Source organism: Acomys minous (assembly GCF_964271855.1).
Source record: "Acomys minous genome assembly, chromosome: 3".
In the NCBI taxonomy this organism is placed as follows: domain Eukaryota; kingdom Metazoa; phylum Chordata; class Mammalia; order Rodentia; family Muridae; genus Acomys; species Acomys minous.
This window is the reverse complement of record NC_140485.1, coordinates 28769730-28788350: the sequence shown is the minus strand read 5'-3', so window position 1 is coordinate 28788350 and position 18621 is coordinate 28769730. Positions and strand designations below refer to the sequence as shown.

The 18621-nt window shown below is 54.7% G+C and overlaps 1 protein-coding gene across 1 annotated transcript in view; it reads right to left on the bottom strand.

The window, feature by feature from the left end:
• Positions 1-18621, bottom strand: part of SPTBN5 (spectrin beta, non-erythrocytic 5) — a 44207-nt gene that overhangs the window by 19693 nt on the left and 5893 nt on the right. The window contains exons 4-28 of the mRNA XM_084776188.1: positions 17254-17411; positions 16495-16723; positions 15075-15706; positions 13206-13344; positions 12872-13104; positions 12486-12639; positions 12192-12392; positions 11897-12103; positions 10989-11040; positions 9780-9868; positions 9553-9696; positions 8068-8220; positions 7667-7797; positions 7228-7467; positions 6202-6489; positions 5101-5341; positions 4845-4984; positions 4593-4692; positions 3979-4149; positions 3516-3680; positions 2931-3142; positions 2394-2580; positions 1961-2161; positions 1623-1739; positions 319-464 (exon numbers count right to left, since the gene is read on the bottom strand). Of these exons, the coding sequence (XP_084632314.1) occupies positions 319-464; positions 1623-1739; positions 1961-2161; positions 2394-2580; positions 2931-3142; positions 3516-3680; positions 3979-4149; positions 4593-4692; positions 4845-4984; positions 5101-5341; positions 6202-6489; positions 7228-7467; positions 7667-7797; positions 8068-8220; positions 9553-9696; positions 9780-9868; positions 10989-11040; positions 11897-12103; positions 12192-12392; positions 12486-12639; positions 12872-13104; positions 13206-13344; positions 15075-15706; positions 16495-16723; positions 17254-17411 (4730 nt within the window). The remainder of the gene's footprint in view (positions 1-318; positions 465-1622; positions 1740-1960; positions 2162-2393; positions 2581-2930; positions 3143-3515; positions 3681-3978; positions 4150-4592; positions 4693-4844; positions 4985-5100; positions 5342-6201; positions 6490-7227; positions 7468-7666; positions 7798-8067; positions 8221-9552; positions 9697-9779; positions 9869-10988; positions 11041-11896; positions 12104-12191; positions 12393-12485; positions 12640-12871; positions 13105-13205; positions 13345-15074; positions 15707-16494; positions 16724-17253; positions 17412-18621) is intronic.

Below are 18621 nucleotides of genomic sequence, written 5' to 3'. Positions count from 1 at the left end.
AGCCTGCTCGTCCCTCTGGGGATCTGAGTGCGGGAGGCTAAAGAATTGAGTTATTCATGATCTTTGCCCAAACTTGTGACTTGGGAAGAAGACATAGGAAGCCCAGGGTAGGGGACGGAGGACATTGTCAAGAGATGGAGAACTGGGAGTCCACAGCCCAAGGCCCTGATAAGTGGGCCTTTACTGGAGAACTTCTAGTGCCTTCTGGTACATTCCTACAGGCCTGGGCTCCCACCAACACAGGGCCATGGCAGGGGATGCTCAGCTGTGGTCAGCGCCCCTGTGCCCACTGATAAGAAGGTCCACGATGCTCCTCACCGTGCGTCTGCCAGCGTCTGTAGTGCCTGCAGCTGTGCCCGTACCACACCCAGTTGCTCAGAGGCCTCAAATGCAGCAAGGGTCTGGAATCTTTGCTTGAGATCCTCCATGTTGCTCCAATAAAGAGCCAATTCCTGCTGCAGCATCTGCCAGTGTAAGAACACAGACTGGGTGGGTCTTCATCTCTCTACACATCTACCCCAACACAACCTACCCACTCATCCCCCAGGCATTCATTCAACAGCCCACATACTCATCCGTCGGTCTCTCCATCCATGATCCACCCACCCGGTGTCACCTGCCCACCCGTCACCATGTACTCAACACTGATGGCACATTTACTGTTTTACAAAGTGAAGACATGGCCTCTACCCTCAGAGGGCTCACCACTTAGCACAAAAGAGTAAATGGTAGGAAGACCGGGCCAAAGAAGGGAGGGTACAGAGGCGTCATGTTGGATCCCAACATCAGAGTGTAAAAATAGACAGAATTGGGGGCTGGAGAGATGGCTCAGTGGTTAAGAGCACTGCCTGCTCTTCCAAAGGATCCAGGTTCAATTCTCAGCAACCACATGGCAGCTCACAACTGTCTGTAACCCCAAAAATCCAACACCCTCACACAAATGTGCATAAATTAAAATTAAATTTAAAAATGTTTTTTAAAAAAAAGACAGAATTGAGCAAGCCTCTCTGTATGCTTGGCCACATTCCAAAAGGCCAAGCCTGCAGGCCTACCCTTCAGAAATAGCCCACTTAAAGTCCTCAGCCACAAGATACCCTGAAACAGTGACCACTGGGGCATACAGGAGAGTAGCCAGACAGGACATTTCAGCAGTGCAGTGGGGCTGAGGTTCTGGAGCCTGTTGGTTCTCAGAGTCCGCTCTGGCCTCCTTCCTTACCAGGGATGCTTGTGGGAGGAGATGGGCTTTAGGATGGCAACTGGGCTAACAGAAAGGATGATGCTCAGAGCCCAGGAGAAGGACACCTATGAAGGACTTGGGGTGGGCTGGAGCAGGAGACTCTGAAGAGTAGGAAAGTACAGGGAGCAGATGAAACAGGAGGAGACAGAGGCAGCCCAAGTCTGCACGGAGAGGCAAGTCCGAGGATGAGGCTACAGATGGCAGTACACTCCTGGGTCACAAGGAGGGGGCTGTACTGGAGGAAGGTGCCAGGGGAGGAGAGTGAATCAGGAATTGGGTGGGTGGTGGATGTTCTGTGTCTCAGGAAGAGAATGTGCCCTTTGGAGTGAGGCAGGCCCCCTTATGGACCACTGTCACCCACGTGGAGATGCTCAGGACACAGTACCTGGTGTTTCCTAATGAGCCCAACAGTGGTTTCTTCATTGCTGCCGTAGTCCTGACTGCTTGCCAGAGGCCGCTTTTCTTCCACCCAGGCCTCTATTTCTGACAGATTCGTAAAGTACTGCAAAGAATAACATCAACTCACCCCATTGATCTTAGCCGGGACTGTTGACCCATCCTGACCACCAACTGTCTGCAGAGAGGCCTCTGGGCCCTTATGGAAACCAGCTAACTCTTAGCCCTCAGCTCTCCTCACCAGCCTCCCTCCCCTGAAAGTCCCACAGTTCCTTTCTCCCACAGCTGGTCCGCTGCTCTGCAAACCGCATCCTCTTTGCCTCCTACCTGCTGGATAGTGACGGCCTGCTGCAGGCAATGGGCACGTGCCTCACACGCCTGCTCCAGTTCTGCCCAGCTGCCTTCCAGCTTCTGGCACTGCTCCACGATCTGCTGAGCTTGGGGGTGCCCAGAGGTGGCTAGGCTCTGACCAGAACTTAGCACCCTGTTCACGTGCCCTGTGTGAGCTTGCACCTCCGCCTGGAGTACCTGCCACAGAACAATGGGCTTCCCTTAGCCATACATGGCCAGATTGGAGTCATGGATGTGTCTCTGGCTCAAGGTCACTAGGCTGAGGAGAGCGGGAGCAACATGGAGGTGGAAGTCAGGCCACCTGGGGAGAAGGATTTGGTGGCCAGCAGACCCTGAGTAGTGGGTGGCAGGGGGCGTCTAAGGTCTGGGGATGAGATGTTGGGGGGCCCTGGGAGGAAACAGGTGGCACCTTGTGCTTGCGTTGAAGGCTCTGGGCATCATGCCAGCACTGGGCAGGGCAGGTGGGCCTGGCACTGGGCATACGCTCAGCCACCCATGTGAGTTCCAGGTCGCTAAGGATGTTAAACTGGAACAGCTCAACCGAGGCCTCCAGTTGCAGCTGTCGGGTGGCCAGCTTGCTCTGCAGGGACTCAAACCTGATAGAAGGAGAAAAGCTAAAGAGGCTGGCGGGGCGGGGGGCGGGGGTGGGGGGGTGGAGGTGGGGGTGGGGGTGGGAAGAATGGTCCTTTCCTCATTCCCACCAGAGACCCAAGAGGAACACATCCAGGGAACAGAGAAAAACCTCTGAGGATGGGGAAGCAGCATTTGACTTCAACGGCACGACAGGGTGCCTGTCCTAGCCCTGGCAACCTCCCCCCAGAATAACTCTACTCAGAAGAGGTTTGGGTGCCCTCAGGACCTTTAGGTGCCACTCAGTCCTCAGGTTCATGAGGCACGTGTGGCAGGGGAAGCATGGCCCACAGCAGGGTGAAGATGGGATGACTACCTCTGGCGACACTGCTGGCTCTCCTCCAGGATGGTCAAGGAAGTGAGTGATGCATTGTGGGTCTGAGAGATGAGGGCAGCCATCTTGCCGGCCAGTGCCTGGCTCCTGTCCTCTAGTTGCTGTTTCTGTAGCCTCAGGCTGGACCACGGGTCTTGCCCCACTTCTGTACTCTGCAGGGCTCTTTCCAGATGCTCCATCATCTCCTTGCCATCCTGGGGAGGATGACAAGAGGCTGCATTCACCTTTTCCCTGCAGCTCTGCCGGGCTCTGAATCCACGGTGTTCCTAGCCCCCAGATTCACCAGGGACCCGTCTCCTCCTTCCGTCCAGCAGTGTACAAACTGCTTCGGCACCTTCTTCTCTAGGGGATTTGAGTTGTGATAACATGCTAGACACACAGACGCTACCGTGGTGGTGGCCTGCTGCAGGGCAAAGCCATGCTTAGCCTCCTACAGGCAGAATTACGTGTAGGATTTATGGGGCCACTCTTTACAGCCCTCTCTGTTCTGCCCCCATCCTGCCCCAGCCAAGTCCAGGTCTTCCCTCTCATGTCCTCCCCCCTACCCCGCATTCCCCAGGGACCTACCTGCAGCAACTCCAGGAGCTGGCCCTGCTGTCTGGTCTGTCGCAGCCCGTCCTCTCGCTCTGTCATCTTGTGGTTCAGTCCTTCCCATCTCTGAGTCAGGCTTTGAAGTCTGTCCCGTACGTCCTCCTGTGCATATGGGTGGCTATGCAACAGTTCGCTCCCAGCCTGGAGTGGAGACAGAGGCCCGGAGTGGCTAGGACCACCCACCACCGACCGCAGCATGCTGCACCCGGGGGCAGGGAAGGAGGCAGGCCGCTAGCTGCAACTGCTTTGCGCTAGCTCCCTGGAGTGGTGGCAGCTTTCTGAGCTGATGTGGGTACCTGTCTAGGGGGACACCCAGCTAAGTGAAGGATGCAGAGGGGACCCCTCCTTCAGGGGCTATGCTCCATAGAAATAGGCAGGGCAGTATGTATTGGGAGACTGAGGACAAGAGGGTCCTACACCTTCTGTCCAGCATCCTCACCTGCTGTGTGGCCTCTATGTGCCCACGGGTGGCTAATAGCTCGGCCTTAGTTATTTCATGCCACCTGAGTTTCCGCAGGACGTTGCTGCATGGTTGGGAGGGTTCATCCGCCACCCTGGGCCACTTCTCCTCCATCCACAGCATTAGCTCTGCCACAGCCTGTTTCCATTCCTGCCCGAGAATCAAGAGAGAGTTGGTCTCAGAGTCCAGGGCGAGGGTGGCACAAGGACCTACCTCTGGGGAGAAGGGTCTGCGGGTGGCGGGGGGGACACTGAGAGCTGATGCTTGGGTACAGGGGAGGTAGAGCTTGGATTTTTTTCTGATTCTCTAAATGGGACAAGGACACTGTGCCCCAGAAGGAGAAACGCCTGTCCCGTCCCACTCATATAGACAACACCAGATCACGTGCAGCTCTCTTGATCTAATAGGTTGATGTTCTTGAAGGCCTGGCCTGGCCTGAGAGTCACTTCCAGCACCTGCACAAGCATCAGAGCTAAGATCTAAAGCTGCTTCCGTCGCCCAAGCAAACCCCTGGCATGCCAGGAGTGAGCCAGATGTGCGGTAGGGTGAGAGGTGCACTTTCTGGGGACACCTCCGGTAGCCTAGCGGCTCACCTGCAATTGGAGGGAAACCAGCAGCTGTGTCCTTCTCTGCTCACTCCTCTCCTGGACTCTGGTCCACTGTGCCCGGGCACTGTGCAGCAGCTCTCTGATCCTGGAGCGCAGGGAGAGGAGAGGGCTCTTCTCTGCACTGAGCCCCATCCCCATCCCTCCCCAGCCCAAGGGAACCCCACCCCACCCAGCCTCAGGCAGCAGCAGCAGCTGTCTGTTCAGGTGCAGAGAGGCTGCAGCAGGCAGATGGCTCACTTGTGCACGGCAGGGTGTTGGCTCAGAAGCAGCTTCTCTCCACGAGCCCGCAGGCCCTCTGCCCGAGATCGCAGGGTGCTGCGGAGCCACCCTAAGCCCTGGTGCTGCTGCAGCAGGGTCTGGGCCTCCCTTATGTCCTCCTGGTACAGAGACCTAGGTCAGCTCATCCTCAGGGTCCCCGGTTCCTGGCCACCCTGACTTCTGGACCCAGCTCCCACTAGGGGGAGGAGGATGACACTCCAGTTCTACTCTTTACCCCAAGATTGTCCAGGCGCAGTGAGGCCTCATGGCTGGCACAGGTGGCAATAAAACCATCCACTTCTTGGCCAAACCTCTGCAGCTCCAGGCCCTCCCGGAGCTTCTGCCATCTCTGCTCCCACAGAGCCTTCAGCTGCTGGCCCTGCTGGCCTAAGAGCCTTAGGGCGCTGGCCACCTCTTGGCACTGTGGGGAGTCTGAGACCGCCACCTGCTGACCCTGAGCCTCCAGCTGCTGCACCCTATGTGAAACAACAGACAGCATCAGACCACACCTGGGCCTTTCTCACCAGCTCCTCCAGCCCTTCATCACAGAGCTCTGAAGTGGAGGGTAACTGGCTGGTCAGTCCTGTAAGTTCGCTTTCTCACAGGACGGCTGCGCCCTGGCCTATGAATAAGACGGAATCCAACGGGCCCAACAAAAGTGCCCATGACCCATGTCACACCCTCCTTCAAGTAAATGACTCATGGCATGCTGGGATAATACAACAAAGATCGCTCAATCCACACATGACTGTTGTCAGGGCCACTAGAACCCTTGACCCAGAAGAACAGATGCCCCTTTAGGCTGGATGCTGCCCCCCACAGTTTGAAAACAGGCAGCATGATCATGGAGGTTAGGAAAACCCAGCGTTTCCTTTAAGCTGCAGCAATTCTAGTCACTGGGTGTGTGACAAGTGGAGGCCCGCTTGATACCCGTCAGGCTCCCTGGGGCAGGGCAGAGCCTGAGGGTCGGTGTACGAGGTGCCTCTGCTTTCTTACAAGGCTGTACATCACTCCTAAAGGAAGCGAGGTGGCAGCAATCTTAGTCCATTGGTGAGTTGGACTGTGGAGGCCAGTAGAGTATGCCCTGCTCAGAACGGGAAGCCAGACTAGGGAGAGGCTGAAAGAGAGCAGCGGGGCTGCGACTCAGAGCTTCTCTGGCAGCTCAGGCTCTGGGGGGCCCTTCCCGAAATGTGCGAGTTGCCTGTTGTAGGCGTGAGTGTCTCCTGAAAATCTGCCTGCAGTGCCGTGCTAGATACCAGCCCGGCTCAGGACCCTGGTGACCACACTGCTCTTCGCCTTCCTTTTATGAACTTCAACCCCTCAGGCCAGTCCTGACCTCTCTTGCCACAGGTAGGTCTCTTCCTGTAAGGCTTCATGTGTCCTCAGCAGCTGCTGGGCCCAGGCCGAATCCTCCAGCTCCTCTCCGCTGCACAGCCGAGTCCGGATGCCCTCCGCCCATCGCAGCAGCTTCTGGCTCTCTTGTAGGATGCCTTGCTGGACCCGAGCCTCAGACTGGACCTGGACCTGCTGGGCCACTGGCCCTTGCACTTGCTTTAGCAGCACCTGCAGCGCCAGCACCTGCTCCTGAAGCAGCCAGCTCTCTGCGGTACCCGACTCCGCCACCCTGCAGGATGTTAACAACCACAGTCAATGCCCCCAGGTCTGTGTCTCCTGGGGAAAGTGGTGACAATTCTGAAGGTCCACCCCAACCACCATCGAGCTCTCTTTTTCTCTGAGTGTTAGGAGCCAGACCCCACCCAAGGCTTTCTCAGAGGTCCTGATGAAAGGACAAAGGGAACGCTAGTTCTGTGTCCTTGCCCGGGGTATAGACTTTGCAAGGTCCACTCTGGGGCCTGGGCCTCAAAGGAGTTAAGGTTTCAGTTCTAAGCAGGCTTTCTCCTCTGAGAGGCCGTGGTTATCAGTCCTAAGGCAGCTGTGTCTGAGGTATCCCGTGCCCTCTTGCCAGCATTGTCTGATCTAGCTTTCTAATGACCTTGGCCATTCTCCTGCAAATAGCATATAAGATACTGTACTTCTTAATAAATTTGCTTGGCATAAGGCTGGTTATGCAAGACTTCCCAGCCCCAGCTCTTCTTCTTCTTCTCCTCCTCCTCCTCCTCGCCTGCCCCTGTCACTTGAGGCTTGTCACAGAACAACCTGCTGGCCAGGTTGTCACGAGAGAATATTCTCCTGGCAATAGCCTCCGGCCTCTGCCTGCACGCTTCCAATAGCACATCTTGGCCACCTTCTCCTCATCCCAGTTCCTGCACCCACCCTCAGTTTATCAGAGCTTCCCTCAGCCCTCACTGCCTCTCCCCACGCCAACCCCCGGCCCCCATCACCACTCTAAAGCCGGCCGTACTCTATGGTTGCCCTTTGGAGGTAGGAGATCTTCTTCTCCAGGATCAGGACCTTCTGCTGGGTCTGCTGCAGGCTGTGCTGACTGGCCCCAGAGCCTCCTGGCCCCAGAGCCTCCAGCCTGCCCATCATATCTAGCAGCTGGGCGCGTGCAGGTTCAGACTCCTGTAGAAGGCTGCATACCTCCGTGCTGCGTGCCAGCTGCAGGCCTTTCTTCTCCTTCAGGGTCTCCAGCTCCTGCCACCTGAGCAGAGGATGCTGGGATGTACCCACCACAAGGACACCTGCCATCCCTGGTGACACCTACAGAGCCTAACAGGATGGAAGCTTCTAGGCTGGAGGTTCTCTGCCCTCCTCACTGTCTTTGACACCATCTAGCCTTTCCACCTGAGGTGTTAAGCAAGGACCCTGCCCCACTCTTCGCTCCCACCCTTTATCGTCACCTCAGGCCCAGGTCTTCCTGTTGTTTTTGGATTTTCCAGATGTGTCCTGGACATCTCTGCTTCAGTTGTTCAGCAGTGCTGATGACCTCAGCCCAGCGGCCTTTTCCAGTGGCCAAGGTCACGAGAAGGTTCTGAGGAAAAGGAGGACCCAGGGCTCTGAGGAGGCAGGCTCTTCTCCCCCCACACCCACTTTGGGCCACAAAAGGTCTTGGGATGCTTGGCTCTAAGACGTTTGTCCTACTCGCTTGAGAAGGGAGCATCTGAATCGCTAGCCCTCAGAGTCAGGCCTATGGCTTTGGACCCTCCCCAGACAGGACCAGAGCAAATGTGGGGAATGGGACACAACAGTGAGGCAATGCCAGAGTAGTGGAAGCTCTGTCTCTGTTATCTCAGTGCCTTACCTCATATTTGAGCTGTGTGGCCTCTAAGTTGTCACCCTGGGGATGTAATGTTTGGAACTGGGCTGTCCGCTCCTCCAGCCAGGACTGGAGCTCCCTACAGGAGCTGTGGAAGCTAAACAGAGCTACTGCCTCCTCTAGTCGGGCCCTGTGAAGCTGAGGAGGCAGCCAGGGTCAGGATGAAGGGACAGTGCCCTCAGGGGAGGGCAGAAAGGTCTCGGGTGTGCCCCTGTCCCCCACAAGCCACTAAGTCTCTACCAGACAAGCATGCCACATCTGTTCCCTTGATATCCACCAGAGGGAGCTGGTGAGAGCTAGGGTACCAAGAGAGAGTTTCTTATTTGCTCAAGGAGCTTGGTTTCGCCCTGAAGCCACACAAGCCTCCCAGGCTCTGCTCTAGCTGCTGCCTCAACTGCTCTCAGAGCTTTAGGCCTCAGCCTCCTACATCCAGGCTATTCCCAGCTTTCATTCAGGACCCAACTGGTACAGCCTGCCCTTGGATCTGTCGTATGTCTCTGTTTAAATATCCTTTCCTCAAAGGTGCCATTTTGACCCCAAGCTAACCTGCATCCCTTCTCCAGAACCCCATACTGCGGCCATTTAAAAAGTTGTTGGTGCCTGGCAGTGGTGGCACATGCCTTTGATCCCAGCACTCGGGAGGCAGAGGCAGGCGGATCCCTGTGAGTTCGAGGCCAGCCTGGTCTACAAAGGGAGTCCAGGACAGCCAAGGCTACACAGAGAAACCCTGTCCCCCCCCAAAAAAAAAAGCTGTTGGCATCTTGGTTATAGTGTAAGCACCTTTAGCAAGAAACATGTCAGTTACTGCTGTGTTCCTGGGATCAGGACAGACTCTAGCTCAGTGGTTCTCAACCTTCCTAACGCTGCACCCCTTTAGTGTACGGCTCCTCATGTTGTAGTGACCCCAACCATAGAATTATTTTCATTGCTATTCATAACTATAATACTGCTACTGTTATGAAATGTAATGTAAACTATCTGATATGCAAACTCTGTGAAACGGTTGTCTGACCCCCAAAAGGGGCACAACTCACACGTTGAGAACACTGCTTATCGTAGTGGCGTACTTTTTTTTTTTTTTTTTTTTTGGAGATAGGGTTTCTCTGTGTAGCCTTGGCTGTCCTGGACTCGATTTGTAGACCAGGCTGGCCTCGAACTCACAGAGATACGCCTGCCTCTGCCTCCCAAGTGTTGGGATTAAAGGCGTGCGCCACCACACCCAGCCTGGTAGTGGCACAATTAATGCCCCTTCCTTTCTCTTTCTTTTGGTGCAGGGAATTGAACCCTAGAACCGCAGGTATGCCAGGCAAGCATGATTTCACAGCTTTGGGTTTTTCATCTTGTGTTTCCCAGGCTGGTCATGGACACCTGGACTTATGTAATCTTCCTACCTCAGCCCTTGGAGCAAGTGGGAATACAGGCATATGCCACATGCTCAGCTCTGACTATATCTTGAACAAAGAGCATTACCTTTACCAGGGCCCTTAGGTTCTCATAGCTCTGACTCAAGTGAGCCTGTGCCTGGAGTATGGAGTTGGAGTTGAAGTCAGAGTCATATTCGGTCTGGAGGGCCATCCTTGGGCCTTCCCCCAGAAGGCCCAGGGCCGACACCACCTGTGTGGAAGGAAGGCAGTGTGTCCGTACCCAGCTCCCACCAAGTGGCAAGATCTCCACCAAGACAGGACCTGTGGTAATACCTGGGCTTTGTTCTCTATGCTGTGGATGATGGGCATCCTGTGCTGGCTGCTCCCCAAGTCTTTCAGCTCCTGGGTATTCAGGCTCCCTTCTAGAAACCAAGAGACACATACTGTAATGAGAGTCAGGATTTAATGGCTGCTTGGGGCCCGCCTCTTCCCTACTCAGTAGCTCATCACAAGGTGGGTGAAGGTTGCTTGGCACCTATTGTTTCCTAGGCCTGGTTCTGAGTAAAGAGCTTCTAGAAGCTATAAGGACTGAGACTGGACCCTCCCACTGTGGCTCATGAGTCTCTCAGGACTGCAAAGCTCACAGACCCAGAAGAGGTAGGACACTATCCGGGGCTACACTTGGGTGGGAAGGCATGCTGTCATGTGAAATAAGTACCATGGGTGTCCAGAGGGAAGAAAGGCCAGATGGTCTGGGTATTTAAAGAGGGCAAAGCAAGGCCCACTGGAGTCTGCCCCAAAAAGAACATTTGTAGAGGGAAGACAAGGTGCTAAGAGGCAGCAGCTAGGCAGAGGGGAAGCTCAGGCCAGCACCCCTCCCTGTGAATGAGAGAGCACTCCATGTCTAACTTCCTGTCCTCCTCTCTGGGCAAGTGTGAGCAGCAGCAGCAGCGGTGGCAGCAGTGGCAGCAGCAGCAGCAGCAGCGGCGGCAGCAGTGGCAGCAGCAGCAGCAGCGGTGGCAGCAGTGGCAGCAGCAGCAGCAGCAGCGGCGGCAGCAGTGGCAGCAGTGGCAGCAGCGGCGGCAGCAAGTAGACCACTCAGAAATAGGGGATAGGCATAGCAAAACAGTAGGTACAGGAAAAGAAAGTAAAGAAAGAAATCAGGGGAAGAACCAGAGAATTTCAAACTCCACAGAACTGACACGACCACGTCTTTTAAACTTTTCTGGTGTGAAAACCGCCTTCCCGTGGTTGTATAGGGAGCAGGGACATGCTACCCTGAACAACACAGGGCGTTTGTTTGTTTGTTTGTTTGTTGATAACTCCAGTTACCTCTCTCTGCTGAGCTCAAACTGGCCTCCCCTGAACTTCTTCCGTTTGGTTTCTGGATGCCCCAGACAGCCTCAGGGAAGATGTGTGACCTTCTCTTTGCTGACAGACTTTAGGCTCTCACTAGGGGTCATGACCTTGTATCTCTGGAGGAGAAGGGCATCTTTTGGGGTGGATACTGGCTGCCTGGTGGTACCAAAACGTGAGTCTCACCCTGAGGTCCTCCAATCTTGTTAAGCCTTTTCCAGTCTTCTGCAGGTTCCTCCTGTAGAAGGGACAAAGGCTCTGTTTAGGTGACCAAGTGGCTCCCCATCTGGCAGAAGGGCAAACTCTGCCAATAGTGGGAAAAGCGAAGGCTGAAAATGCCAGGAGCCAGGCCTCTACCACACAAAAAGGGAGAAGTTAGATCTCATTATTTAATAAACAACACTCTGGGAAAGCAGGACTCACAGTGCAGGAAGAAACCACTAACGCCCTGTACCAAATGCATTGTGTCGGCATCACGTAAACGCCAGGAGCGAAGCATCACAGGCCCAGGGGCGGGAGGAGTGTGGGCTTAGGAAAAGCCTTAGACAAGGAATCAAAAGGCCTCTTTGACAGAGATCACCGCGTGTTTAGGCGGTAGCCTGCCCCGCCTTGATGAACTCGTTTGTGTTCTAGATACTTGCTAACACACAGATCTGTCTTTAAAATGATTAATCATGTGCTCTGGGAGTAAACACAGTGGAAAAGGCCTGGGAGTGTGAGGTACCACATGTAGGCTGGGGCGTGAGGGTGGGACTGGGAGGGAAGGAAGGAAGGAGGCTGGGATCAGTTTGTAAAGTGATTAAATAAAAAAAAAAAAAGAAATTAAAAAAAGAAAGAAAGAAAGAAAAGAAACCAAAAGTGGACTTCAGATCTGGGCAGCTGCACTTGATGACCCTTGGCTGATTTACACAGACAGAATTCCAAATGACTGGAGATGAGAGCAGGGGTGGAGGTTGGGGCAAGCAAGACCAGCTCCCAGCAGAGCTACAAAGACGCTCATTAGGGGAGGGGCGTATAGCACCGATGCTCTGAGGAGACCTCACATTTAGTGTAGGAGGCACGAGTCTAGCTCCTTCCCATGATCCCCAGCGCACCGTGAGTGCCACCAAGGCTGCAACAGCTTGGGCCTGATCCTCCAGCTCACGCAGTTCCACCCCAAAGGCGAGCACGCCTTGCTCCAGGCGCTGGTGGCTCTGCAACCGGACCTCGGCGTCTGTCTGGTCCTTCCCGCAGGACGCACTTTCCAGTTGCTTCTGCCGCAGGAGAAGCCAAGAAACCGCCTCGGCCGAGTCAGAAAAGTACTGTGGGGAGGTGGAAAGGGCTGAGCGCCCGCAGGTGCGCTCGCCTTGCCTCCACGTGCCCCGCCCCGCCCCGCCCGGCAAGCTGTACCTGCCCAACGAGCAGCGCCGTTTGCAGCCGGGAGCGCCTCCTTGTGGCTGCAGTCCAAAGCAGCTGCCACGTTCCCTGCACCGCTTCGGCCCTTTCCAGAGGATCTGGCTGTGTTGGGGGCCCTCTGACACTGAGGTTGCGTCCCCTCTGCATGAGATCTGCACACACAGCCTGGTGGCGATGAAGTTCAGTTTCCAGAGCCTAGCAGGGTTCGGGAGGGAGAGGGTGACGCCCGAGAGCCCCAAGCCTGGCTGGCAGGGAGGTCGGGATGTCAGAGAGCAAGGGACTGGACACCTTGTGTTTTTGCAGAGCGGTAGCAATCTGAGCGAGGTCCCGACCTAGGGCTGCCTTCTCCATTAGCTGTGTATGCTCCCGCAACCAGGCCTCCTCCTCCTCACAGCTGTGCAGGAACTGTGCCCGCTGCAGGGTCTGCTCCAGCAGGGCTCGTCTCGGAGACAGAGAGGGCCATGAAAGGGTTTGGGGAACATGGGGGAGGAATTTGCCCACTTGCATCAGACATGCCCCTTGGGCAGGATTTTCCCAGAATGGCTTAACAAGTAAGACCTAGCCTTGTGGGGCTCAAGAGGAGTTTGCCAGACCAGAAGATTTCTACTTGGGCAGGAGATAATTAAAGTTACAGGAAAGTTCTACAGACGGTTGAGGACTTGGGGCAGACTTACCGGGCTCTGACAAGAGACACCAGGCTGTGGTAGAGCTCAGCCAATGCCAGGGCTTTAGTCTGCAGCATCTGCACACTGGTACCCTGGGAGGAGTCCAGCTGTGCCGTCTGGTGGGCAAGATGGTTCACGTTGGCCCTGTGGGCTGAGACCTGGGCCTCCAGCAGGTCATGCCTCTGCAGCAGCAACACTGCTTCTGCCAGCTGTTGCCCACAGGCTGTGGAGCTGGCCAACTCCTGGGCAGAGATGAGTGGTCAGTGCTTTTCCAGGTGCTGGGTACCTGTGGGCACCAACGTTGGGAAAGGACCTCCCAGAGTTCCGCTGACCTACTGCCCACCTGCAGCTCCCCAAGCTGGTCGGCGGCAGCCTCCATCTCCTGCAGCAGGTACAGCACATCCTGTGTACCTGCCATCTGTTTCCTCTGCTCCTGTAGACGCTGCAGGAGCTTCTGCCAGCGCCCGTTGATCTCCTTCTGCCTAGATAACAGGAGGAAAGAGTGGTCTCCAGCAGGCCGGGGCCTGAAAGCTCAGCTGCCTAGAACAATGGTGCCTCTGGAGCCAGGTAGGGTGTAGATGTGAACAGCCAGACACGGTTGGGACAGTCAGAAGGAGCCTGAAAAGTTCAAGTGTCCACACTCCGTTCCCTCCCCCCCCTTGACTGGACCCCATCTCTGTGGCTAAAGACTGTCTTTCCAGGTATACAGACTAAAACAATGACAGCCTCAGTTTCTTGACTCTGATCTGTTTGCAAATCCTGTTTGGTATTGTCTTCAAAACATAGACACAGATCTGGGTAGTCACAACTGTAGTCCCAGAATGCAGGAGGAGCGGCCAGATTGCCGGTTTCGAGGCCAGCCCTGTCTAAATGTGAGTTCTGTCTCTGTGAGGCCGTGCCTCAAAAGCAAAATAGAAAGTTAGAAGTTTCTGAATGCCACCGCTGTACACCCAGAATGCCACCGCTGTACAGTTACCCCTCTGCTTCCCACCTGGGACTGCACACCAGTTCATAACTAGATTGTACACGCTTTGCCCTTTAACCCGCCCCAGCAGGGCGTCCAGGCCATCACTGGTACGAAGGTTATAGTGTGTCACGACTCTGCTCAGACGCAGTGGTTTCCTAACCTTCTAAGGAAAAGGGAAAAAAAAAAATCAAGATGCCTTTGCTTTACTGTTTAAGGCCCTGCCTGACCTGCATTCTGTTCCTTCCTTGGCCTCGTCTCCTGTGACTTGGTCACCCCACCATCACCACCACGACGCTACTTTTCAGCTTTGTGAGGTGTGTAACCGCTTTGGGGTGGTGTTCTTCCTATCCCATCTGCCCAGGACTGCCTGTCCCCTATATGTACATGACCAGGTCCCTCACTTCTCTCTGGTCCAAGCCAACTCCCAGTGGCGCTTCCCCAGTGACCCATGCCACATCCTCCTGCCTTGGCCTCTTGTGGTCCCATGTTTGCCTTATTTATGTATTTATTTATTTGTTTATTTATTTTTCTGAGAACTGAATCAAGGGCCTTGTGCATGCTACACATATGCTACCACTGAATTAGATAGACTCCAGACACTCATTTGTTGTTTGTTTTTTTGAGACAGGGTCTCACAATTAGCCCCGGCTGGCCTACTATGTACACTTTTCTGGCCCTGCTCTCACAAAGATCTGCCTGCCTCTGCCTTCCAAGTGCTAGGATTAAAGGCGGGCGCAACCACAACTATTTTTTAAACTGCCCTTTTGTTTGTTTTGTTTTGTGTTTTGAGACAGGGTTTCTCTGTGTAGCCTTGGCTGTCCTAGACTCACATTGTAGACCAGGCTGGCCTCTGCCTCTTGAGTGCTGGGATTAAAGGCATGTTCCACCACACCCAGCTCTTTAAACTGCTTTTTTTTTCTTTCTTGTTTTCCTTTAGAGTGTTTTAAGCTTCAGGAGGGAAGGGCTAAACATTTGATAATAGTGTGTAGGATGTGGTAGACACTGCGCCTGCGTAGTGGGTGTGCTGACTAACTACCCAGAAAGAACCATGCTTTGCTAGAAAGGATAAATTACACCTGGTGGTGGATTTGTGCATCCATGGGAGATTATCTCTTTTTTTGGAGGGGGGGGAGGGAGATTATCTCTTTAGAGGGAACCCTGATTGCCCAAACCACTCCACCCTTCTGAGGATTGTAGGGAGACTTCGGCTTCTTGTGAGGATAGGTTTACTTGCTTGGAGCTCACCTGCGGGCCACATCTGCCCAGCTGTGATACTGTCCTTGTTGGAGGATGTCTGCAATCTCGCCCAAGGCCTGAAAGCGCCCTTCTTGGGGCAGGACACCAGCCTCCAGCATGCTCAGCCTCTGAGTGGCCGCCTCCACTGTGCCTGGGTCGGTGAGGGAGGCTCTGGCCTGGTCCAGCATCTGCTCTGCATCATTTAAAAAGCTTTCCCGGAGAGCTGCCTTGCACTGGAAGCGGCGGGCCAGAGTGTCCAGTCGCTCCAGCTGGAGCAGCCTCTGCTGCATGGCCTGGCTCCTGGAGGCCTCTGCCCGCTCCAGCTCGGCCCAGCGCTGGGCTAGCTCTGCTGGGCCCAGGCCCTCTCGAGGTAGGAAGGGCCTTCGGTTTTGGGCTCGGAGTGTTGTCTGCAGCTGGAAGAGCAGGGCCTCAGTGGCCCCTCGCTGTTGTAGCCTAGGTGGCTTTTCTTGGGCGTGGAAGGAGGCAAAGGCTGCCAGTAGGTGGCGCATGGCAGGCAAAGAGTCTGGGAAGTCCCGAGCCTCCAGTTGCCTCTGCTTCGCTGCGATCCAGCAGAGCAGGTCAGCCACCAGCTGCTCGTACTGAGCCTGCAGGACCTCTGTCTCCTGCAGCTGCAGCAGGATCTGGTGGAGGGCAGAGCACAGGTCAGGCTACACCTCGGGTGGGCCCCACCACTGGGTGCTAAGTGCCAGCCCAAGTTGCCCAGGTAGGTTGGCACTCCTCTTGGCTGAGGATGCGCTAACATACCTCTCGCCTCACCTGCAGAGTGGCACTGTACACATAGACCCACGTCCCTGAAGTCCTCGCTCCACAACTGGGCTGCGCCCTCGCTTTGCCTTCCTCCATCTAATTTTGCCCCTTTGGCCTCATCTGCAGGTTGAGGCTCTACAGGCAATTCCCCTCTCGGCCTTCTTGTCCTTTCTTCCCTGTGCCCCACTCCCTAAATCAGCTTACCGTCCTTGGCCCCACACAACATTAAGACACTAACCCTGAGGACAGCCCTTCCGGGTCTCAGCCTCTGCCATCGCATCCACAGGGTAAGGGAGCCCCCTAAAAGCATGGATTCAGTATAGAGCCTACTTCAAAGATCCTCTTCTACGCCTGTCCTTGAAGACTTAGCTTTCCAAGCCTTTTAATCCCATTAGAGGCTTAGCAGGTTTTGAGGGCAGTGGAGGCAGAAGGCCAGAAAGGGTTATCATCCCCCCCACCTCTGCTTCTCATATATGCCAGGTGCCAGGCTACGCGTTACTAATACTCCCTTGGCCACTCAAGCAGCCTTCCACCATTCATGAGTTGTCACCTCCACATCACAAAGGGAGCGCAGAGAAGTGAGGCAATTTGGCCAAGGCCATGGAGCCAGTAAGGCATGGGGACAACCAGTCAGGCAAACCTGCCTCCGTTTACCACCAACCTTAGCCAGCCTCCTCTGGGCCGTCTGCCCCTGGTGCAGGCGGGAGAAACAGTGATAGTACAGGGACACATAGGTCATGATGGAGCGTTCGTCTGGATGCCGGGCTGCCACGTCCTCAGGGTCCAGCAGCTGGGCAATGCCTAGCTCCTGCTCAGCCACACGGAAGGCAAAGGAGAGGTTGTGCAGAGGGTGATCCAGGCTCAGTGAGTTATAATCCAGCAGGTCCGGCCTGGGCAGAGCAGGGCGGTTCCTCAGAAGAGCCTTTGGCTTATGTTAGCCACCCACTGCTTACTGTTTTCCTCTGATAGTTCTGCAAGGCTCAGGCTGGGGTATAAACAAGACTTAATAGGAAGGGGGGCTTAATGTGGCCGAGGGAGGGGCCAGGACACAGGATGAGGTGGACACCCCCAAAGGGAAGACACTAGGTGGTGAGGGGGCAGGGAAGAGACAGAGCACAGGAAGTAGAGGGGGCAGGGAAGAGACAGAGCACAGGAAGTAGAGGGGGCAGGGAAGAGACAGAGCACAGGAAGTAGAGGAGGCAGGGGTCAAAGGCAGAGCTGCTGACCCAAAGGAGGACGGGCAGGCCTAGAGCAGGGTACTGTCTGCTTATTAGCACTCGGACCTAGGTCCTCTCTATTTATGACCCACTTGTCTTTCTCTCTCGAGGCCCTGGGTGCAGAGGGCATGTGGAAGGGTAGGCAGGATTCCAGCCCAGGCACTCTGGGCTCAGTGGGTGGAGGCTCAGGCTTTAAGATGCACCTGTGAGCGTGGAGGAGGGCGTTAAACCCAAGCCCGTCACTCCAGCTTCGGGAGAAGTCAGTGATGTCCACATTGCCGTAGCTGGCTGTCTTCCGCTGGCACCATGCCAACAGCGCTTCCTTGGCAGACAGCAAAGCTGCACTGGCCCCGAACTCCTCCTGGCAAGTCAGGACAGTGTGGTCAATGTGTGTGTGTGAGGGGTGGTGGGGGTGGTGGAAGGTATCAGGAACACACTGGAACTCTCCAGGAAAGGGATGGTGGGAGAAGGCCAGAGGCACCTCTTAGATAGCCTCTGTCTCTGGACCAAATGCCCAAGAACTCTTCCCAAGGAGTTTCAGATGAATACACAGGGCAAAGGAAATATCTGATTTTTTAAAAAAAATCCTCTTAGGGATGGCGACTTAGTTCAGTGTAGCTTATGTGACCAGGGACATAGAGGAGGCACACAGCATACATTGAGAGCTGTCAAGTCACAACCATAGGGAGGTGTGGCCTGATTCAGGCAATAGGATCAGGGCAAAGGTATATAGCCCATGGTTTAATGCTCCAGGTTTTAATAGGAAGTATCTTTTTTTCCTGTAAGGCCATATTATGCTATTTTTAGTATACTGTACTGTTCCTTTCCAATGCTTTCCCACCTCATGGCCCAATCATGGTCTCAAGGCCCTTCTTCCTAATATAATTCCTGATGAACAATTATGTGTCTGCTCCTCTCACTAACAGGCAGCCCCTCTGATGCACCATCCACGGAGCTAACTGACCCGAGGCCCCACAGTATAGAAGGTGGGGGTTCATGGCACTTCTGTCACCCCAGGATTCTTCAGGCCAGGCACGAGGCCTTTTTACCTCAGCCCTCCGTCCTCTGTGGCAGTTACTGTACCTATATGCACTACGGAAGTGGAGTCTCTTTATATTTAATTTCCTCTAGTGGTGCCAGTGAAGTGTGTAAGAGAAGCCAAGACACCGCCCAGCACCCCAGATAATCAGGGAGAAGGCTTGAGGTGGCTGCAGAGAGCCCTGGGAATTGAACTCATGTTGTCAGGTTTATCAGCAAGTGCCTTTACCCTCTGAGCCAATTCATGGGCCTTCACGTGGTGAGATTTAGGGTCTCGCTCTCCAGTTTGGCTTATCTAACCCACTGGCATGGAGTTGGGGGTGGTGCTTTGGAATTCATAAAACAGGATATGAGGACATTATGCTTATATATTCTAAGCCAGGTATAGGGGGAAAGGAGGGATAGAAAATGACAGAGACCATGAAAATACTGTCCCAGAGGTCGTCAAGATCCTGGGGACAGTGTAAACTTCTGAGCTGGGGTCGCTTTATATATGTAATTTCCTCTGGTGGTACATTATGCTATAGTTAAGG